This window comes from Panthera onca, chromosome A2 (assembly GCF_046562875.1).
Source record: "Panthera onca isolate mPanOnc1 chromosome A2, mPanOnc1 haplotype 2, whole genome shotgun sequence".
In the NCBI taxonomy this organism is placed as follows: Eukaryota; Metazoa; Chordata; class Mammalia; order Carnivora; family Felidae; genus Panthera; species Panthera onca.
The window spans coordinates 144,064,148-144,088,696 of record NC_138340.1 but is presented as its reverse complement, the minus strand read 5'-3'; the positions used below and the strand labels follow the sequence as shown (position 1 = coordinate 144,088,696).

At 42.1% G+C, this 24,549-nt stretch overlaps 1 protein-coding gene across 1 annotated transcript in view; it reads right to left on the bottom strand.

The window, feature by feature from the left end:
- SND1 (staphylococcal nuclease and tudor domain containing 1) overlaps positions 1 to 24,549 on the bottom strand; it is a 422,669-nt gene that overhangs the window by 349,214 nt on the left and 48,906 nt on the right. Inside the window, exon 10 of the mRNA XM_078439837.2 lies at positions 12,503 to 12,616. Within this exon, the coding sequence (XP_078295963.1) occupies positions 12,503 to 12,616 (114 nt within the window). The remainder of the gene's footprint in view (positions 1 to 12,502; positions 12,617 to 24,549) is intronic.

The following is a 24,549-nucleotide window of genomic DNA, read 5'->3' as shown; positions in this document are numbered from 1 at the left end:
TCATCTCTGCATTGTCCAATTCTGCCAAGAATCCTGCTAAGTCAGTTTAGCCCAATTTGTCCACCCTCAATATCTGATTACTCTGGATATCTAATTGGGTTCCTCATCCTCCACCACCCCAACCCCACCCTGCTCCTTGATGACAAATTCCCACTTTTCCTTTCTGGACTCAGAACCCAAGCTCTTTCCCCACTGCCAAACCCCATTGTTGGCCCCTACACCTATCACAACGGTTACGAATTAGGTGTATCTTACTGTTCTCCAGCAAGTGTCATGAATAACATTTTAACACAAAGAAGCCAAAAGAAGGAAAACTCTGTCCTACTGCAAGCACACTGTACAGGCTCAAGCACTCATTAAAAGGCAAAGACTTGGGGCGCCTAGGAGGCTCAGTCAGTTGAGTATCTGACTTTAGCTCAGGTCGTGATCTTACGGTTCACGGGTTCGAGCCCCGCATCGGGCTCTGTGCTGACAGCTCAGAGCCTGAAGCCTGCTTCAGATTCCGTCTCCCTCTCTTTCTGCCCCTCCACTGCTCGCGCGCTGTCTCAAAAATAAACATTAAAAAAAAATTTTTTTTTAATAAAATGAAGGCAAAGACTCTAAAGCAATCAGTGAGGCAACTTCTTCAAATCAGTATCAATCAGGTATAGATTTAGGTATTTGACCAATGAAGGTATCAATTTATGTAAATTCTAGGAGCAGAAGGATATCGGCCTAGCTTAAATTGAGCAAATGCAGTTTCCTAGAACATAAAATTATATTTAATAAGCAATTAAATGTGGTTATCCAAGAAAACTAGAGCAATCCAGTTTGGCTGCTATCAATATTTTTACTGAATTCAGGTTAAAGGTGCCACTCCAAAGCAAGTGAACCCCAAAGCAAGGCAGCTAAGGGCAACAGTGAACTTCAACAATGGTAAGCATTCACTCACAGGCTCATGCAGCATCCAAAATATAGCACAGAGATTGTCAGAGTAACACTGAAGAGCAGGGGGGCACAGGGAGCAGCCACAAGCTCCTGTGTGAGGAGTGCAGCAACAGGTAATGGAGTGACCAAACTGTGTGCGCCAGAAGCGACTTCTTCATCCAAACCAAAGTTTACAAACTCTCTCTCTGTACTTGAGGAGAGACATAATGGGGGGGGGGGGGGGGGGGGGGGGATGGGAAGAACTATAGCGGGGGGGGGGGGTGGGCAGTGAGCTGGGGGTGGAGATTAACTGAAAGAAATCAGAATGAAAGCTAAAGTAGCAGAAGCACAAATCAATACTCTTACCATTCAGGTACTTCAGAAAGCTTTCCAAGTCAAAACACAAAAGTAAACAAACAAAAGAACAGGCACCGGCCTGTCTGTATTAAAACTCGGGAGAACCAAAGGTGGGGAAAATACTGTGCTTGAGGAGAAAGGAGCCGCATCAGGCCCAAGTCTGCAAGCAGCCAACTCTGAGGCGGGCACAGCAGCAAGGAGAGAGCATGTTTCCACCTGAGCACATTCGATTACATTCCAGGACAGAGATCTTCAACACCATCAGCTTCTGCCCTCAGAATTCATTTCTCGCTGGGTAATGAGGGTAAGAAATGAAAGGCTGTAGGATTTTTACACTGAATTTTCAGTTTGTCAGGTTCCATCTACCATGTCAGATACCTGGGACCAATCTGTATCTTTTAGAGAGAGATGTCTCTATCCTAACAGAGCTCCAATGATTATCCCCTACCTGCTGTATTTTATGGATACCTAATAATAACATGGATAATAACATTTCCACCGTGGAAATCAGTACAGAGATTCCTCAAAAAAATTAAAAATACAAGTGCCATATGATCCAGTAATTACACTACTGGGTATTTACCCAAAGAGAATAAAAACACTAATTCAAAAAGATACATGCACCCCTATGTTTACTGCAGCATTATTTACAATAGCCAAATAATGGGAGCAGCCCAAGTGTCCATCCAGAGATGAATGGATAGAGATGTGAGATACACACACACACACACACAGAAGAATATTATCCAGCCATAAGAGCATGAAATCTTGCCATTTGCAACAACATGGATGAAGGAACTAGAGAAAATAATGTTAAGTGAAATAAGTAAGAGAAAGACAAATACCATATGATTTCACTGGAATTTAAGAAACAAAGGAAAAAAGAAAAAGAACAACAACAACAACAACAACACGAATGACTCTTATTACAGAGAACAAAGTGGTAGTTGCCAAATGGGAGGTGGGTGCGAGGATGGGAGAAAGAGAGAACGGGGCTTAAGGCTATACTTACCCTGATGAGCACTGAGCAATGTACAAAACTGTTGAATCATTATATTGTACACCTGGAACTATGTTAATTCTACTTGAAGAAAAAACAACAACAACATGGAGCCCAAACGCTGGTACAAACTGAAAGCAGCTTAATGATTTTTCAATTGGGAAGCGGACATTTTTCTGAACTCTGCTATTACTGAGTATAAGCACCTCCAGAATAATTATAACTTGGTATGCAAACAGGAGTGTCTAGACTGAAAGAGCCATTCACTCCTCCAAGAGAAGAGGACTGGAAGGGGGTGGGGGTAGGCGGTGAAGCCAAAAAGCTTTAACAGTGAGGCGGCCGCACCACAACGCAATCTGCGAAAGCGAGACAGAGCCCGGCCCAAATGACAGGGAGGAACCCTGGATGTTTTCCTGAGGAAAACACTGAGCTGTTAGTTTAATACACACTCAAAGAATAGCAAAGGACTGGGATAACTTCTTTCTCCTCTATAAGAAATAAATAAAAGAAGCTGCTTTGAGTGACGTCAAGTCTCCCTCTTCTTTTTTTTACATTTTATTTATTTTTGAGAGAGAGAGAGAGAGAGAGAGAGAGATACAGAGCACAAGTGGGAGAAGGGCAGAGAGAGAAGGAGACACAGAATCCGAAATAGGCTCCAGGCTCTGAGCTGTCAGCACAGAGCCCGACGCACAAACCGCAAGATCAAGACCTGAGCCGAAGTCAGACGCTTAACCGAATGAGCCACCCAGGGACCCCAAGTCTCCCTCTTCTTAAAGAACAAACTGGTTTGATACTCCTGGCTGTCCCAGTGGCCAAAACCAGAAAACGGAGCCACCTGCCAGTTCCCCCATGCGGAATACAGTGCGCTTACGCACAGCAGCTGAGCTAAGAGGTAAAAAGGAAAAAGGGTCCGAGAAGAACAGGGTGGACAGTACAGACTGCATCCCACCCATAGGGACCAGCCTCCAGCCAGAGCCCGAGGGAGCAGGCAGGCTGCAAAGGGAGCCCAGGGCATGCAACACATCAGCAGCCCTTCCACAGAGATCCACCTACAGCTTTCTGCAAGGCAGTGTTTCTAAAACAAGCCCCTCCAGCTGGATAAGCAGATGCTAAAGGCAGCTCCATATGAATAAGAATGTGGCTTTCTCCTAATTCCAGGCCACCTTACAAAAGATAACTGCACAGAAAATCAAACAATCCTATCAGCCTCCCTAGTAAGGATGAGAAAAATGTCCTACCAATGGTAGAGCTACAGACTCCAAAAATCAAGTGTTGGTGTATTCTGCCCATACCCCATTCCCAAATTATGAACAAGGAGTGAAAAGACAGCCAGTGAGAATGAAATAAGCCATTATGCAACAAACATGTAAGTATCAACTATGTGCCAGGAAGTGAGCTAGCAACAGATATGAAGAAATGAGGAATCTACCTGATGCAGAAAAACCAAACTGGAAAAACCTAGTAGGGAAGGGCGGGGAGGGAGTGGGGAAGAGAAAAAGCATTTTACAAAGCAGAAACTAGAAATTACAGGCAGCCACTGTGTGGGTTATCCAGAATCAGCAGGACAGCAGAAGGAACCAAATTTTGGGACCAGCGTCTGAACACAAAAACGCAGCAGATGCCACATAAAGAGGAGATTTCCACTCAGCCTCACAAAGGACCCAATGCAGTGAAACACGGATAAGGGAGAGCATTATCAACTGGCCTCTCTCTCTCTAGAGACCCTCCTGTGGGACAGCAATGTGCCAGGGTGGCCACCACACAACAATGAACCAGGCAAAGGCATCTGCAGCCAAAACCAGACTAGATGGTGAAATGAAGGCCTCTGAAATGTGAACAACCCAGAAAGTGACCGGAGCTTTTCAAAGAAGGGCTGAAATAAAAAGTGACATCAAAAATATGCCTAAGCAATAGACCTGTCATTTACTAGGAAAAAAAGCAAGCATCTGTGTCCTTCAGCTTCCCCTTCTAGTTTCAGTTCTGAAAAGCCTTTTCCAAAGCAGTGACATGAAATGAGGCTTCTTCCTCCATAATCTATCATCTGGTCTGAAATCCACCTTGTGACCACAACATACACCAAATGGTCAAGATTAGAAATTCCGTTTCTAAAATTATCAACACTTCCCTAATAAAAATAACTTCCTAGATCCATAGCACCTATAAGACATGAGGATCTGAAATGTTTGGTTTTTGAACTAACTCAAATTTTCCAAGTAAAAAGCTAATTAGCCCACCAAGGAATGAAACCTACAGCCCTGGCCTGCAGAAGTCGAAAGCACTGATGACTGCACTAAACTTGCCTTGAATATAAATGTTATGCGGGGGGGAAAAAAAAAAAAAGTAATTTATCTAAACACAGTGTAGGTAGCTCTGCAATCAGTATCTCATAAATAAAAAGAGAAAGATGAAGGGAAAGCTCTCTAATTGATTTTAAAATTAGTTCCAAGCAAAGAAATAATCTGACAACCAACAAGGTCGACAACAGTAAAAAAATATATAGCCTTTGGGGAAAAAGTGCACCTAAAAACTCCAATGAATCAAGACACCTGGACTGCCACGAAGGAAAGATATCTGGGAAAGCCTGAATAAGGGTGGAGGTGTTAAAAGAAAGGCAATTGGGGACCAACGGCAAAATCACTTAAAATCCTGAGATTAGCCCCTCTGGTGGACTGAACCCAGTCCATACTGTGCTAATGGAATGCCAGTATGAGGAAAACCAGGGCTCAGAAAGGGGCAGGGCTAGGCAATCCAAATGCATCAACTAGGTTGAAACCTGGGAGTGGGAAAGAGGAAGTGCCTACAGAAAAGGAAGCCATGGGTAACCTGGCTATCAAAACAAACAATCCAAGGGGCACCTGGGTGGATCAGTTGGTTAAGTGTCCGACTTTAGCTCAGGTCATGACCTCACGATTCATGGGTTTGAGCCCGCATCAGGCTCCACACTGATAGCTCCTAGCCTGGAGCTTGCTTCACATTCTGTGTGTGTGTGTGTGTGTGTGTGTGTGCGCGTGTGTGTGTGCGTGTGTGTGCGTGTGTGCGCGTGTGTGTGTGTGTGTGCGCGTGTGTGTGCGCGCGCGCGCGCGCGCGCCCCTCCTTCACTTGTTGTGCACGTGCTCTCTCTCTCTCAAAAATAAACAAACATTAAAAAACAACAACAAGCAATCCAATTAGGAAGGAGAAAAAAACACTCCCTCCCAGGACCTTTCAACACCAGGACACGCTGCCTCAACTTGGAATGACTATAGGCAGCAGTCAAATGGATTGGATAACAATGATACCACTCAAAAGCAATACATGCATTAGGTCTTAAGCCTCAGCATATATTTTTGATATAAACATTGACTAAACACCTGCTGCATTCACAGCACTCTGCAAGATTCTGAAAGAGAGGGGTATGAAGCTGAGAAAACCAGTTCCACTCTGGCTCACAGTGGAGTTTAGGCTTTGTAACCAAAAGCGGGCTGGACATAAGTAACAGTACAGGATGAGACAGAGGAGGGAAAGACTGTGGGTATGGAAATCTCTGGCCTAAAGGAGCTTTCAAGAACCAGGGCAAGAAAGACAGTTACCTCAGCACAGCAGCTATGGTAAATGGTCACAGGACAGTAAATATGATGGTGCTGCCAACTCTGGAAACAACAGAGAATTACTGCAGCTCACAGGACTGAAAAGAGGCAAGAAATATGAACACCCTAGCACTCGGAAGATTTAGATAAATTGAAAATATAGAACTGTGTAATAGTGATGATTAAATGGAGAGAGAAGAAAGAGAGGAAGATGGATTGAAAAAGGTAAATGCACATGGTTCGGGGAAGGATTAAGCACCAGGCCCCACGAGACTGTTCAAATCCTACAAAAATTATTGGAAGGGGATAGGCAAAATCATGAGAAAGGGGATGCATTAACTAAAGGAAACAAAAGAAAATGTAAGTAGTAATATGGAGAAGAAGGTAAATCAAAGGGAAACAGGCAATTGCTGTCTTTTCCCAGTTATAATTCACATTTTGAGGAACCCTGCTATCTACCCAGATAGCAAATGTCTTGACCTCAAGAAGAGTCAGGCTTGTCCCCAGTGCCCTCCCCAGCAGAGGAACAGGAATTAATCTTTTAAAAATGACAGAGTACGTACATCCTGAATCTTAAATAGATGAGCTAAGACCCACCCACAGTCTCCGAATGGTAATTTTTTTCAATCCTCTCACAAAGAAGGTTTCAAGTGTTCTTCTCAAAAACGCCCAGATCAAACAAATCGGAAACTGGTACAGAATGCCTCTGCCAGAGCTCTGACATATTCTACGTCTTTTGATCACATTGCTGCAGTCCCCAAGTCTCTCCATTGGAAACCGGTGAAATGCTATATCCATTTCAAAGAGCTTTTGCTTTTCTCCAAGGTCCTTAATGCCAAGCTGGAGTCCCGCTCTAATTTGCTATTTGCCTTATGCTCCCAGTCCCATGCGCGAGATCACAGTCAGTGGGTTTATTGGTTTGCCCTGGCTTCACTTAGGGACTGCGGCCCCACAGCTCTCTGTTGGTGTGCATCTCAGTGGCAGCATCGTCTGCTTTAGGGTCCAGAGGGACCAGTCATCTTGCTTTCAAAAATCTCAACTGAAGGGAATAGGTTGAGAACCGCTTTTAATCGTGTCTAAATGGCAAAGCACCCTGGGGCCCTGTACAACAAATGGAGTTATTAGCACCCGAAACTGCCCTGCCTCTGAGAAAACGCCCTTAGGAATCCCAGGGCATCACTAATGGGCCTACCTGCAGCTTGTCAACCATGACTGCCTACAGAAGAGACCCCGCGGGGTCGGGCCTGGGAAACAAACACCCCCAAAAAAGGCGGCAAGGACACTGGGAGATTAGGCAGATTACAGCTTTAACAAAACTGATCCTCTGGTGCCCACGACTAAATATTTAGAGGCCTGCTGTGAAAGAACATTTATGTGGTAAATTCCACAGGGAGGATGCTGAAAGATAAGGTGATAGAATCAAATACAAACTGAAAGCATAGGTTTGTGAGGTCAGGGGAAAGGCTCCACCTTCAGGTTTCCACACTTCCCAGAGGCCCAAGCTGAAGGGTGTGTGTGTGTGTGTGTGTGTGTGTGTGTGTGTGTGTGTACACGCATGTGTGAAAGAGGGAGAGAGAGACTCTATAGACAGGAGTTTGAGGAAAAAAAAGCCTTGCAACTGAAAGCAAACTTTCTACACTTAACACCTGGGCGTTGGGTAAATCATGTACCTTTTTCGAGGTAAATTCCAGCTCTATATCTTTGTCCACCACAACAGCACTACGCAGGCCAAACCAACTTTAAGGGGGAAAAAGTCAGCCCCTTCATCAGATGCCAGAGGGGTATCTTTTGTCATTAACACTCCAAGTGTGACACAAAGCCATGGCAGCCCTGGGCACCAGGAGCATTATGTTTTCCAATGCCGGATCAAAGTCAAATGCTCTCTAGAAGTCCTGGGATTACACAGTGTGTTGTCTCCTCTAAGGCAGTAGCTCAGAAAAGCCACAGTCTTCCTCCAACACTTAGCACTTGTCTCTCTGCGGCAAACAACTGCATAAAACAAACTCCAGTGTACCTTTAGAGAAACCCTGATACGTGTTTAGGTACTCAGGAACACCACACATCGGTGTCCAAAATGGCCCTCAGCCTGAAGGAGTTAAGATCGCAAAGAGTTGACACTGGATTCACCCTAAATAATCCAGAAGCATCAATGCCACAGAAATAGAATCAACAGCATCAGGCATCTATCTAACTGTAATCTTTGAGGAAAATATTACACATCCTTGCTTTTAACTCTCCTGACAAACTTTCCAGCAAAAAGTTCAGTTTTAACCAAACTCTGGGAGCAATGGCTACCCATGAATTCCTGGATATTACTGGAAAGCAGCTGCCTAGGATGAAAACAGGTCCTTTGATCATGCTGTTTTGTCCAGAGCCCTTCCTCTGGCTGCATCACAAAGTTACCCAAAAAAGGGGAGTGGAGTATACGGCTAGCCTTGGGCAAAACCTCCTTGCCTTCATGTATAATTTAAGAGAAATGAACTTGTCTCTGTGTTCAAAAAAGGAAAATCCAATTTGCCCTACTATCCCCACAATGTATAGATGTCTTGGAAGATCTATATTAAGTCGATGACAGGTTTTTAGAGTTGTTAGGGTTTGGGGAAGATAACCATTAAAAGAATCTTCCCTTCCTAACTTGAAGGGCAAGCCCCATTGGGTCATCATCTGGGAGCTTGTAGGGAGGCCTAGCCCGCAGCAGGAGACACTGCCCGCCATCTGCCTGCCCTTGAGGAAGGTCATGCTAACACTTTCGCTTCCCTGTTCACCTGCTCCTCCAGTTCCTTAACCTGCACCTTCTCCCACTCTGCTCTAATACCATACAACAGGCTCCAAAACCATAAACTGTAAGATTATCTTTTTCTCCATTTCAAAGTCAATCATCTTCAGAAAGTTTCCCCCAGATGAGGCAGAAGGCAATCTAAGTGTCTCATCTGAGGCCCTCCGCAGTCCATCCGTCGTCTCCAGACAATCCTCAAGCGTGCTGCATTTCTGCAACTACAAGACCATTTCAATTCCCCAAACATACCAACATTTTCACTGGAGATTCTAATCAGCCCTGTTCTAACTAGGACAGCCATATATTCTTGTGCACAAGGGCACTGGCCAAGGAGACAGAGGCTGAATGGGAGCTGAAATTCAACCGCCATTCTGCTTGCCAAGCCATGTGCCCCGACAAGGGGTGCCCTGGAAGAAGGGGGCACCCCTCTCTAATTTGCACAAGGGCACCATATGGGTTAACAGAGGTCCCGGCCCCAACATCTATGCCTTGAGTATTTGACTGGACTCCCCTTGTAGCTACAAGAACAGATGGTATACAGTAAAGAATATTAAAAACCAAAGACTCCAAGCAGATGCCTGCTCTCCCAGTCATTACATACATGAAGTTATGGATTCACTGGGATCCCCGGGTGATTTATATTCCGAGACCCACGTTGTAAATCTCTGATAACTTTAAAGTAAGCACAGATCTGGGGAATTCTTTTAGTAGAAAGGAAAGAACTCTGAATCCTCCTGTATAGAAATTGCTAGAACAACATCCACAAGTTCCTAGTCAGCACTCCATTTGCCCCCAGGGCCGTGGTCAACTGGGGCTTAGCAAAAGAAACACCACAACTCCTTCCTACAGATGAGTTTTCATCTAGCATGATCTTCCCTTATAAATGCAAATTACTTTCATGTTTTGTAAATGCAAGCCACCAACGCAAGAGTACTCAAATCCAAACATGCCATTGCCTAGTTTAAAATTCTTCACACAAAAATCTAAAAGTATGGCACACGTTTTCAGCATGTGGCCCCTGCCTAACTCCCAAACCCATTTCTTACTACTCCCTAGCATTAACTACCCTCTATTCCAGTCATACAAAATACCCCATAGTCTCTGAGTATCCCGAGATGCTGACAGGACAAGTGTGATCTGGCCCTGCCTACACTTTGTACCACAGGCATCGTACCCCTCATGCACTATCCACAGTGCCTATTATTCCCTCTTCCCAAACTCACCCAACTCTTGTCATTACTGCCATTTCTGTCAGGAACTATCTTCTCCCCACATTTTACCTAGCTCAGTCCTAGTCACCCTTGAGGCTTTATACTTTACACATCACTTCCTCCAGGAAGCCTTCCCAGATTGTACATTCTTATAAATTCTAAACTTTTCTTTCATAGCATTTCACATAAATGGAATTACTTGTGTATCTCCCCTACTAGGTTTTAAATTAAAGTTCCATGAGGGTGATTCCATGAAAGTTTTTTCCCTGCTGCATTCCCATAGCATCTGCTGCAAAGCAGATACCTGGTAAATACTTATCAACGGCATTCATTTGAATTTCTCAATCTATGCTGTCCATTCTAAGAAGCCACTACCAACAGGTGGCTACTGAGCTCTAGAAATACACTAAAACAAACTGAAATGTGTTCCGAGTATAAAACTATACCCCAGATTTCAAAGACTTACTAAATATCAAATTAAGTAAAATCTCTCATTAACTTTTTCCATTCATTAAGTGTTGAAATAATACTGTTTTGGATATATCAGGTAAAATAAAATGCATTAAAATTGATGGTTTTAATATAGCTACCAGATAATTTTAAATAACAAATATAGTTCATTTGTGTGGCTTGCATTATAGATCTAGGGAGCAGTCGGTGTTTGTCTAGAGCGCCCTTTCTTCCATCCACTAACTTCTCATCCGTGAACACTCAACAGAGGAACCTTAGTTGCTCCTGGGGAGACTCCCGAGTGCCCACTGTAGCTGGGTTCTTCACGGCACCCTGCGCCAATGTACTCAGAGTGCATTATGTTAACTTATGTCTTACGTGACTGCCTCATTAAAATCTTTGAAAGGAATTTAATGAAGAAATAAGAAAAATCATTCTTCACTTCATCTAAGCCGTATATTGTAGACTCTTACAGCTAAGCCTTACTTCAAACTTCCTTAAAATGGTGTAAGATCTCTGGAGTGAACAGAAGTTAAAAATAAAATTAAACACAAAGTGAGAAATAACCTTCCTTGGTAAAGAACAAGGAATTCTATAAACAGGACTCTGCCTAAACTAGGGAATATATTCCAACAACTTCCCATTATCCAGTAGGCTAAGGGAAAAATCCATCCATTACCCCCTGAAGAGTTCCAAAGGCTCCTGGAAAAGCTAAAAATTCTCAGTAGTAGTTCCTACTCCTGAACACCTGCTATTACCTTACCTGAGCTATAACATCCCCACCCTCCTAAAACCTGCTTGAAATTCAGCTACACAGTCTACATTAACATAATGCTTTGGCCAATGAGGCAGGCACAAAAATTAACGTTCAAGAATTTCAAAGTTGTGGTTGCCGTGGGAACCTTAATTCCAACTGCATGGCACAGATGCGAATCGTGGAGTACTCCCAATACTGATAAAACTGGAGATGTCTATTTACTCTGTGCAATGAGGCACAGCTACAGTTACTGAGAGAACCTTATTTTGGCATTTCTAGACTTTCATGCATTTAAATTCTCAACCTTACCACAATACCATTTGCCGCATTAAATTGCCTCCTCTGTGGGGGGACTAAAAGAGAGAACGAACTGATTGGCCAGACATTCAAAGAACCCCTCCTGTATGTGTTTCTTACGCACAATCAGATTCAAAAGACAATCACGATATTTTTATTTTACTCTTATGGGCTGTCTGTAAACTCTCATGCAAATGAAAACAGGGCATGAATTTAAACTTGTAAATGCACCAAGACATGTATACGTGCAAAACATCAGAAAAGCAAATTTCTCCTCTTTAGAACTACAAAAGGGATAAATTAAAGCACAGAGCACTAACGTAAACCATGCTGTGTTTAATTTCCGAAAACTGTCCAAACACCTGCCTGTGGCACCAGCTCTCACAATGGACCCAGTTCTATAACCAGTTACACACTGTAGTTTCACGAGAAGGCAAAAATAAAAGTTGGAAAGTGGTCTGTAAAAACAAGATATCACCAAACAAGTAATTCAACAAAAACTTCAGTCTGTATCTCCAACTTCTCACCACTCGTAACAATGGAAAGAAAATGAGCAGAAAATTTACAGCAAAACTGCCTGCAGACTACCAACTCAATAGTTTTCTTCCTAAGTATTTCTCAAAACTGATATACCCCAATCATACACATTGGTTAGGGAAGCACCTTTGCTGCCAAAAGATCCAACAAATAGCACAAAACAGTATAACTAATAATTTCAGTTACCACTTGCAACAGACGAAGCAGGTGACCCCAGAGAATACATACGCCAAGATTCATTTCTTCCTCGAACAAAAACATACAGAACTTTCAAATCAAAATGACCAGTAGAAACAGGCCTTACATTCATGCACATGAGATATAGACCTTCTCCTCTCCTTATTCTCAGAGAAGAAAATCTTGTTAACAAAACTTACTGCCGCCTCATGTATCCTGGCCCTAACCCCTCTCAAGCCCCTTAGAGCAGAATGCGAGCAATGCCCACCCAAAACAAAGCAGATCAGTGAATGTGGTTCAGAAGAAACTGACATCTGCCCAGCCAGGCTGCAGATACTAGGAAATAATACTTTGGAGAATTAAAATATCGTCTGTGAGCATTCTCACACATATGTACCATATTTAAGTATTCTCCAGCTCCTTCCTTTTGATTTTTGAAAAGAGGCTCCACTCCTTCCCCATTCTCACCTGTGTATTCTCCCCTTCCAGCCTCGGTGGTCGAATGCTGGACAGGTGGATGGTCTTGTAGTCACCAGAGTTCAGCTTCACAACAATGGCATCTGCATTCAGCACCTGCATCACCTGTGGGCAAGAGGCAAAAATGCTCAGACCTGCTCAGATGGCCCACCTCATAGCACACATGCTAAGGAGAAAGACCCACCACAGTCATAAGGAGAAAAGTCAGATCAATAGCCATTTGGGGCATTTCAATATCATCCTTCACGGTACAACAATGTTGGAGAGAACAATGCTATAATTATCAGTCCCCAAAGACCTTATTATGATTTCCCTATGAGGCAAAATCTGTATCGTTCACAAAGATGTGAAGTTAACTGACCAAGACATGTAGTTAACTACAAAGCTTACAAACTGGAAATCTCGTCTCTACATGTTATTCATGATTTTCCTTGAAACAGATTCTAAAATCAAAATTCCTTACTCAGTGTGAATCTAGGAGACGAAGCAAGGGCTGGATAGAAGATATCAGCACTAGGTAAGAACCAAAACAGGATGCCCCAAAAGAGAGCAGAAAAATCAAAGGCAAGTGAAGGGCAAAAAGAATTGTCATCACAGCATGGTAAAGGAGAGGCTCAGCTGTTAATCTCGGGGCAGAAACATTAAATTGCTAATATATTACTTCAACTACTCTAAAAGCCAACTTTTCAGAGCACTACTATGGGCAACTTTGTTTTAGACCCCAGTATCAGAAACACTGGAGCCCACTCTCAGCTAAAAAAGATTAACTTCCACTCTTGGGTAACTTCCAAAGATATCTATTCAAAGTGCAAAAGCACAAATATTCCTCTGAGGAGATTATTAGAACATTCCACCAAGGTGTACAGAATAAAATCGCACTGAAACTGGCCTAGGATCACATCAGGGTTACAACTAGAACCCGTAATTCAGCTAGTGGTCTACAATTCACCTGATTATATTCAGAGCCTGTTGTTACAAGGCTATTCACGGGTTTTGGGGGGGGTTTTATTTTGTTTGTTTGGTTTTTTTTAAACCAGTAATACTTTTTTACAAGGTAGCTATTGACTACATATCACTGTCACCATCCACTTTGTCTGCAGAATCAAAACCAACTCTTCCAGGCTTCAATCAGGCCCCATCAGGAGCCAACAGGCAGCTGAACAAACTACAAGGTCAGCTGCCACAGTGAGGGCAGACTCGCAAAATTTCCCTCCTCTTTCAAGCAAGAAACAAAAGGAGCTAGACTCGCCTTTGCTATGGTGGATATCACACTGATAAGTATCCTAAAAGAGCCCTCACTATTCTCTAGAAGGCTTCATATCTTTTAAAACAGAATACACCCATTTACTTGCAGACTCCTGCCCCCCACCCCCAAAAAATGGCTGTTCCAAAGAACCAACCAACCACATACCAGAAAGAAAAGACTGATTTAACGAACAATCTGAACCAAGTGAGAAATTACACATGACAGGAAATAGCAGGAAAAAAGCACCATCAGACAGAATGAATGAAAAAAGAAAGATGACAGTTGGAATCAAGCTGTAGTCCATGGAAGGATGACTATGACTGGCAGATGGGAAGGCATCCCCAGGTTCTACCATAAGTAATGAGCAGCAAGTGCAGGGAAAAACAGGCCAGTGATCAGAAGAGTAATGAAAGGTCTGAGAACCAACAGTGTAGATTAGGAGAGAGGGTATTTTTAATTTTCAAGTACGTAAGATTAACTTGCAAACCTCAATGTAGGTTGGTTAGTTAGTTAGTTAGTAGGTTAGTTAGACTAGAAAAGCTAGTCTAAAATTGCCACAGCCATTCTGCTTTAACCTTTTTGATAGATCTGAGAATCGCAAAGGCTAAACACTAAAACCCAGACAGCCAGAACCCAAAACTCACCTGGCCAGAAAAAATTAGTCAAGTCCCCAGGCAATCAAAAGCATGAGCTGTGGTGGGTGACATGAGGACCACAAGGTCAAGGCTGGTTACCTGCATATGGGTGGTACCAACGTCTATAGGACCCTCCAAATCAAAGAGCCCCTTACACCAGCCCAATCATGTAGGACTTAGAAAACAGCCCAGAAGGTACAACCAAAAATACAGATTCACTAACAGAAAGAAAAAACACACCTTCCCATTGCCATCTAGACATTAATGCCAAGCAAAAATGCCCATCACGATGGAATCTTCCTCCCACTCCCTAAAGGCACCAGTAGCAGCTTGGACAACTGCACAAAGAGACAGACCACAGCTAATGATTTCTCTATTCTTCAAAATCCCACATTTGGGTAAAAGGAGAAGTATCATAAAATGGATGATAAAACATTCATGGGCCAAAGAATCCAAGATACATGCTATTCTGCTATCCTACCTTCAAACCAAAGAGAAGAAAAATTCCATAAAGCCACACCAAGCAAAGTAGCTAGTATAGCAAATCAACACTGCTCCTCCCTCAAAAGTACAGGACCACCATCTCCAATGCACACACCTCACAGTATTTGCTAAATCTCAATGATGGACAGAGTTACACATTCCTCTCCCACCAAAACTCTTATTAAATTATCAAGTGCCAAAAACATAGGGAAATTCCCATAATCAAGATGTGAGAAATATCTAGACATTCCCCACCCCCTAGTTGTGGTCAGAGAGGAATAAAACCAGGGAAAGCATCGTAGTGCTCACATCTTCACCCCGATTATAGAACGTGAAGATCTAAGCGTACCCCTGTGATAAGTTACTGGCATTCGTCACCCCTTATAATGTGTTAGCAGCAGCGGCAGCAAATGGATTCTTAGAGCTGTAAATTTCAGGCCTCGGCAACAGCCTCTCTGCTCGGCATCTCCCTGATTAGAAACCTCCTCTTCAGGAACTGCACGCTCTGATGCTGGCAACTGAACGAGGCCCGGCTTTTGGATGAAGAGGTGTGTGGTGAGTGCATGTGTGTGTGTGCCCATGTGTGTATAAGTGAGGCTTACGACTTTTTATTCCTCTTTAAATTGTGTCATTACTGTCCAGAGAACAAGCAGCTCCTGAGCAGAGACACGGAAGAAGCAATAAAATAGTGGTTATAGTCACGTACTGTGCAATAAGTAAAATGCAGAGTGGATTACTGTTCAAAGCCTACTCATCAGCACTGTTGCAGACCGCATTTATAACCGTGATATTTCTTACGGTGCTTTTCACCTGGATAAGTCCATGTAAGTCTACATCGCTCACTCTCTCCACAAGCCAATAGATCCTTAATCAGCCCACCCCTATACACACCTACCATACCACACACTCCAGGAGATAACCTAAGGGACAGGTGCAGAAGTCTGCACAAAGTCACTAGCTGGACTCAAAACACTAGACCTAAACCCAATGTCTCCATTTCTTGAAGTTCCAGCTGTAAAAGGAAAAAATGAGTGGCTTAATGATGATGAGTGTAGGCTAAGGGCTGCCACAAGTCAAGAGAACTGCGGAGTTCTGTCAGGGGCAAGCGACATCCATTCCCATCTCTGGCCAGCTGCCACACTCCCCATCTGCAGAGCCTGTCCACCGTGCTCACTGGGAGGCCAAGAAACTACTGTTCAGCTTCATAAACCCCTGCAGCATATATAAAATGAGCAAAAAGAGCCAACAGTTTCCTGAGCTTCAGAGATCCTCAGAATAGCTCCCCAAACGCAACTACCAATACTCCCAAAGCTGCCTAAATTATCAGTGCTGGACAAAAATAAAAGGACCATCGGCGCACACTGGGGCTTCTATGGATGCCACCAAGGAACGGCTTTGACGGGGCCACTGAGAATGGGACACCAAATCTGAAATCATGACACTGGGCTGCTTCTCCTACTCCCTACGACTGTATGCTAGGTCTCATCTCCCCAAAGCTAATCATGGAAACACAACTGAAGCAGCACCGGAAGCAACTAAAAGGAAGCGACTAAAAGTACGCCACAACTGTTACAGCAGTGGCCTGGAGCTGTTCCCCAGAAGGGTACAGCTGCCAGCCTGTACCCTTGACAAAATACTAAGCATGACAATGTCTTGATACAAATAAGTCCAGGCACCTGAGCATGAGCAAGCAGACTAGTCAATAGTAAATACTTAAAAGGAAACCAGGCATCAGACAGATTCCAACAGATGGGGCACTCTTCAACATGTCCGCCCAGCACTTCTCAAAACTGTCACGGTCATCAAAAGCAAAAGAAGTCCAGGGCACCTGGGTGGCTCAGTTAGTTAAGCATCAGACTTGGGCTCAGGTCATCATCTCACAATTTGGGAGTTTGAGCCCCATGTCGGGCTCTGTGCTTTCAGCACAGAAGCCTGCTTGAAGCTCTCTGCCCCTCCCTCGCTCGCTCTCTCTCTCAAAAATAAATAAACATTTAAAAAAAAAAAAAAAAAAAAGGCAAGGGAAGTCCGAGAGACTGCCACATCCAAAAGGGGCCTAACAAGACATGACAACTAAATCGAGTGTGCCATGGTAGAGGAGATTCTGGAACAGAAAAACAGAGATTAGAGAAAAACTAAGGAAATCCGACTAAAGTATGGACCTCAGTTGATAATAACATACCAATACCGGTACGCTAACTATAATAACTGCACCATACTCCTGTCAGGGAGCAGAGCAAACTGGGATGAGGGCAGGGGTAATGTGGGAACTCTGCCCCATCTGCCCAATTTTTCTGTGAATCTAAAACTTGTTCTAAAAAATAAAAATTTTTATTTTATTGAATTGAAAAGGCCAGGTAAGTGTTTTTTACAAATCTTTTCTAATTCAATTTTTATTTTCTTATCAGCAAATCAGTTTACTAATGTAAGCTACAAACCAAGTCTTGATCTCTTTTTGGTGCAGAGGTCACCTTCCAAACCAAACCATCCCCAGAACTTCCTCTTCACCTGAAAGCCCTATGGCCGAAGCCCAGGAAATTCTCATCACGTTACCAAATGCAAACATAACAGAAGAGTCTAAATAATGCCAAAAATATTAAAAGGTGTCTTTGCTTAAAAACCATCTCCGAGAGACATGATAGTGAACTCCATTCAGAGCTAGGACCAGAAGCACAGCAAAAAGCTATCAGGGCCACACCAAGTAAGTCCTAGAGTCCACTGTGTGCATCCATGGATAGCTTCAACCTGACCTCCAAAACTGCACATGGCCACAAGTCCAGACAGTTAACTACTTAGAGTAATCTCCCAGATGGAGCCCTAGAGGGCAAGCTCCTTGAAAGCAGGAACCACTTCTCATTCTTCTGCTTCTTCCCAAAGCAGAAGGGCTCTAAGCAATCACTTGGTAAGAGAACTGAGCAAGAGTCCTCTAACCAGGCAGGGCAGTGAGAAGACTCCACCTCCTGAAGACATGCTGTCACTCCCCAGCCCTGCCACCACCCCTGAGTGTTATTCAGGTCTATAAAATCAGCAAGGCCCAAGAATCCAGCAGCAGGGACAGGGAAGCCAAGCCACGTGCTCAGGGGACCATATGGCTACAAACAGCACAGTTCAGCTAAAACGCCACAGGGAAGGCAGGCAGGAAACTGGCAAGCCACGATAGGCACAAAAGTCTCAAGCAGGCTCAGCTAATCGCTGTGAAGTGAACACGCTTCTCTGCTAACCTGGAGAGACAAGGAGAGCCCTCGCTTGCATTTCCTTCCTTAAAAAGTGACACAGTTTAAGCAGAGGATGGAACACATTCTTTCAGTGGACACCATGTATCAAGACAATACTTTGTTGAGTTTCAAGTTTCTCAGAAGTGAGACTCTTGGCCAGCACATCTCATCTACAGTATCAGTTCCCAAAATCACCTACAGGACCTGAGAGGCACCCAGTTCAAGAGTTCAGGTTACCTTTTGCAGGCTTTTCAGGCTATTTAGCTGCTCCCTATACAATTAACTTCTAGGGGACAGGGCAGGCGACTGCGAAAGAGAGAACCACGATTTGTTCAGGCCTTACAGTCACATGAGCCTCAGAGAAGTATCCTTTAGCAAAAACTTGTAGGACGGTCAGAGTGTTTGTGAAGTCCCAGGGCACCTTAGGACACCTCTAGGTTCTCTTGAAAAAGTAGCACAGGGGGCGCCTGGGTGGCGCAGTCGGTTAAGCGTCCGACTTCAGCCAGGTCACGATCTCGCGGTCCGTGAGTTCGAGCCCCGCGTCGGGCTCTGGGCTGATGGCTCGGAGCCTGGAGCCTGTTTCAGATTCTGTGTCTCCCTCTCTCTCTGCCCCTCCCCCGTTCATGCTCTGTCTCTCTCTGTCGCAAAAATAAATAAAAAACGTTGAAAAAAAAAAATTTAAAAAAAAAAAGAAAAAGTAGCACAGTATTAACAGACATTTTAAATCAGGTATATGACTACAAAACCGCTGGATTCCAGGTTATGAAAAGAATTGCAGATCACTTTTTTTCCTACTGGCTATAAGGTAGTATCCCGTGCTCTACAACAGAGGATGGCAAACTATGGCCCAAGGGCCATCTAGCCCACTGCCTGCTGTTGAACATAAAGTTTTATTAGAACATAAACAGGCCCATTCACTTACATACTACTGTCTCTAGTCTCTTTTCTCGCTATGGTAGCAAAGTCGCATAGCTTCAACAGAGACTACATGGCCCACCAAATGTAAAATATTTACTATATGGTCCTTTAAGAAAAAATTGGTCAACCTATGTTCTACAACATATTAGAAAATGAACACACATAGGGCAATACATGGTTAACATTCCTGGAAAACTATTTGGCAAATATGCTGGAAAACATTCTTATGGAAATAATTGCCATTTACATAGAGATTTATTCCGTTTTCTAAATAATGGAAAAATTATACACTATATGAATATCGACCTATTGGGGACTGGTTACATAAATTATGCAGGCTCACAATGGAACATTATGAACAAACTAAAGCAAGCTCAAACATTTACTTTGGCGCCCTCCCTAAATACCTTTAAACAAAAATAAAGGGATTTTGTTGTTGTTGTTGGCCCTAAGTCCAATAGGACAAATATAATGGGAGAAAAGACTATGGCAACAAAACACTGGAAGCTAGAAAGCAGATGGATGAGTGGTAACAGACTTCACAGATTCACAAAAGCTAAATCCTGAGCCAGTGATAAGAAAACATAATAGCCAACCTGATTTATACTGCAGACTTCCCCCACCCACCAAGACAAAGAAACTGTCAAATCAGGAATCTCAAGTAGAGATGAAAATGGGACCAAAACCTAGACTTGGTTTATGTAAGAAGCACCTGGATTTTAAGATATATACCATAATTCCCATATATAGGTTCACTAATTTTAACCCAGTGTTTGAGACCTCATTCTTAAATAAGAAAGATAACCAAAGATCGCCAGGCATCTAAGGAAAGCCTCTAATATGAAAAATAAGAGACCAAAATAACCGAAGAGAATTAAAAACAACATGGAAAATATAGACTATGCAAGGAAATTTTTCAAAAAATTATGATTCTTCAGAAAGTTAATAGAAGATATTTTATCTCTGGAAGAAGTGATATTACTATTAAAAAATAACAAGATAGACACATAAATCAACAGAATGGAATAAAGAGCCCCAAAATAAATTCATGCTTATGTGATCAATTAATCTACAACAAAGGAAAAAAGAATATACAATAAAGATGGTCTCTTCAGTAAACAGTGTTGGAAAAACTGGTCAGCTACATGCAAAAAGAATGAAACTAAACCACTTCCTTACACTACACACAAAAATAAACTCAAAATAGATTAAAGACCTAAATGGAAGACCTGAAACCATAAAAGTCTAAAACACACACACACACACACACACACACACACACACACAGTAATCTCTTGGACATCAACCTTAGCAGTATTTTTCTCTGGATCTGTCTCCTCAGGCATGGGAAACAAAAGCAAAACAAACTATTAGGACTACATCAAGTTAAAAAGCTTTTTACATAGCAAAGGAAATCATCAAGAAAATGAAAAGGCAAACTACCAAATAAGAGAAGGTATTTGCAAATAAAATATCTGATAAGGGATTAATATCCAAAATATATAAAGAACTCCATAGAATTCAACACCAAAAAATAATACAATTTAAAAATGGGCAGAGGATTTGAACAACATTTCTCCAAAGAAGACATACAGATGGCCAACAGACACATGAAAAGATGCCCAACATCACTCATCACCAGGAAAATGCCAATCAGAACTACAATGAGATATTACCTCACACCTGTCAGAATGGCTAGTATCAAAAAGACAAGGGGGGTGGGGCGCCTGGATGGCTCAGTCGGTTGAGCGTCCGACTTCAGCTCAGGTCCTGATCTCACAGTCTGTGAGTTCAGCTCTGTGCTGAGAGCTCAGAGCCTGGAGCCTGCTTCGGATTCTGTCTCCCTCTCTCTCTGCCCCTCCCCCGCTCATGCTCTGTCTGTCTGTCTCTCTCTCTCTTTCTCTCTCTGTCACAAATAAGTAAACATTAAAAAAAAAAAGGCAAGAAATAACAAATGTTGGAGAGGATGCAGAGGAAAGGGAACCCTCGTGCATTAGTGGTGGGAATGTAAATTGGTGCCGCCACAGTGGAAAACAGTATGGCGGGTCCTCAAAAAAAAAAAAAAATCAAAACTAGAAATACCATACAACCCAGTAATTCCATGTCTGGCTATTTACTCAAAGAAAATAAAAACACTAATTTGAAAAGATATATGCGCTCCTGTTTATTGCAGCTTTATAACAGCCAAGATATAGAAGCAACCTAAGTGCCCACTGATAGATGAATGGATAAAGATGTGAGATATACATATATATACTATATATATGATGTGGAATATTACCGCACCATAAAAAGGAGTGAAATGTGGCCATTCACAACAACAGGAATGGATCTAGAGGGTATCATGCTAAATGAAACAGTTAGAAAAATACAAGTACAATATGATTTCGCTTTTTAGATTGAATCTAAAAAAACAAACAAACAAACAAACAAAAAAACACAAGTGAACAAGCAAACAATCAAGACAGAAACAGACTCATAAATACAGAGAACAAGTTGGTGGTTGCCAGAGGGTAATGTAAGGTAAAGTAAGGGAAATGGTAAAGGCAAAATAGGTGAAAAGGATTAAGAGGTACAAACTTGAGGTTATAAAAGAAATAAATAATGAGGATAGAAAGTACAGCATAGGAAATATAGTCAATAATGTTGTAATAACTTCATATGATGATGGATGGTAACTACTCTTATCACAGTAAGCACTGATGTATACAACTGTTGAATCACTATGTTATATACCTGATACTAATATAATACTGTATGCCAACTACATTTCAATAAAAATGAGAGCCATTCAGAGAAGCAAAGACCAGAAAGGTCTTAAAATACAGTATCATAAAGAAAGCATTTGGTAGCAGGGCTAAAAGGTAAATACGAAGAAATTTAGGAAGAACAAAAGACAAAGATGAAAACAGGAGGCAAAAATTAGAAGACCAGTCAACAAAGTCAAAAATCCAAACAGGAGTACCAGAAAATAGCAGAGAAGCTAGTTGGAAATCAACAACAAAATAGTTAAAGTTCCCAGACCAGACACAAAGAGCTAAAACTAAAAAGAATACGCTCACATATGGCTAAAACAGTGCACCACTGAGAAATTTCAGGATAAAAAAGCAAGTGCTAAGACCTTGTGGAAAGAAAAACCAAATCATCTGAGGAGGAGAAATCAGAATGGTTTCAGAGGCAAATGGTGAAGATATCCAAAGATGACAGCTCCAGAACAGTGAGAAGAAGAACAAAAGAACTAGTCCAGATTGGTATAGGTCACAAGGTTCCTGGAAAATATAATTGAAAAAGATAAAATTAACAGGCTGAATCAATGTCTTTAGAGAAGATTTAGGTAGAGTCTAGGGGTTGAATTAATAAGTTCATTAAAAAAACAAACTTTTAAAATTATTAAATCCAGGGCAAACAAAAAGTTCTGCAGAAAATGAAAAGTAGCCACAATATGCTATAGGGCTCAGTAGTTATTAGCATTTGCAAAGTAAACATTGAACCAGAATTAGAATATAGTCCTATTGCAAGGATTAGGAAAAATACATGCACACCCATGTGAATCCTCATCTTCCACGGTATGAAGGAAAAGGGTTGTGCCTAAAACTGAAAAATTAAGAAGGCAACATAAACATTTTATTCAAAGATACGGACTAGCCAAGAACTGAAAATGGCTGCCTCAAGAAAAAGGAAAACAGACTAGTACATTTCTTAATAAGTCCACAGAGTTCTTTAAACTTTTATGCATTAAAAATAAAAGTATAAAAACTTAAAAATTATATACAAAAGAATATAGCTCAGTACTACTCAAAAGTGGTTGCCAGCCTGCAATGAGAGTAGGAGCTTGTACCAGAACATAAATCAACCACATCACTGAGAACATTGCTGGTATTTTTTTCTGTAGCAAGCTTTTCTTGATGAAAGAAGCAATTCCTTGATTTACATTCTGGCTCAAGCGCCTTATATCCTATCAAGGCACTACGAATAGGACTGGGAAGGATCAAGGGTCAGCACACTTTTCTGTACAGGGCCAGATATCAAATATTTTAGGCGTTGCAGACGATTCTGGTCTCTGTCACAACTACTCACCTCTGCCACTGTATTACAAAAACAGCTACAGACAACATGGAAATGGACAGACATGGTATGTTCCAATGTATTCATGTCACTGAAATTTAAATTTCATATAATTCTCATGTGCCACAAAACATTTTTTTCGACGTAAAATCCACCCATACTTCACAGACCATACAAAAACAAGTGGAGGGCCAGGCTTGGCCCATGGGCCATCATCTGTCAACCGCTGGGATAAACAGTGTAATCAACTTAAAAAAAAAAGTCTGTGTGATAGTAGTTTCATCTAGTATGAGTGTTTTTCCTTCTCCTTTTCATGCTTTCTATTTAAAAAAATAATAATAATGCTGAAGAATTTCTAAAACTCAAGAAGTTTTGAAACCATTTACCTACCTACCTACCTACATTTCTCTCTACTCTAGAAGCAGGCCTATATCCAAATGACCTAAATTTATATTAAAGATACTTACAGGAGAATGGCTATTCCCCTTAACCCTCAGATGGTTTTTAGAGGCAATTTCCTCTACTCAGCATTTTAACAAATGAAACTTCATTGTAACGAAGAAAGCCTCACTCTGTTTTAAAACAAAACATATATACATATCCTGGGATCCTAGATTAAAACAAATAAACAAACAAACAAAACAAAAAATAAAACAAAAAAAACAACCAGGAGAAAATGTGCCAGCTCTTCTCTAGTTACCAATAAAGTCATATTTAAGAAAAATACAAAGCTACTGACTCAATCATCTACTCTTTCAAATTTCTTTTTTCAGCAATGCATTAGTTCCTTGACCAGCAAAAGCCTAAAACCTTGCAAAATTTTCTGGGTTTCTCTTATAAACTCAGTTTCTTTTTTGTTTTTTAATGTCTATTTATTTTTGAGAGACAGAGAGACAGAATATGAGCAGGGGAGGGACAGAGAGACAAGGAGACACAGAATCCAAAGCAGGCTACAGACTCTGAGCTGTCAGCACAGAGCCTGACGTGGGGCTCGAACTCACGAAACATGAGATCATGACCTGAGCCAAAGTCGGACGCTTAAACCGACTGAGCCACCCAGGCACCCCTCTATAAACTCAGTTTCAACTGAAGACGGTCTAGCAGGGACAGTACAAGATACGGGGACCCTCCTAAGCCTCATCTATATCACAAATATCAGACCCTCTCAGAGTGATGATGGTGAAAAACAGAAGACATGCCTCCCTTGCTGAGTGAATGATCGCCCTTTCACCGTGTAGCTACAGTCTTAGAACAGATGACAGGAAACATAAGCAAAACCAAGTAAGTTCCAATTAGGTAGAACAGCCATGTCCAAGTTTCCAAGCTAGTGCGGTCCTCACACAGAAAGGAAGCAGGGGTTCATTCTGGTCTGTACCAAGACTTGGAAGATGCATGGGGGAGTATCCAACCAGGAACTTTTCCCTAAATAGGATAAAAGACCTAATTATGGTTAGGTCTCAAAGACCCAGTTATGGTTAA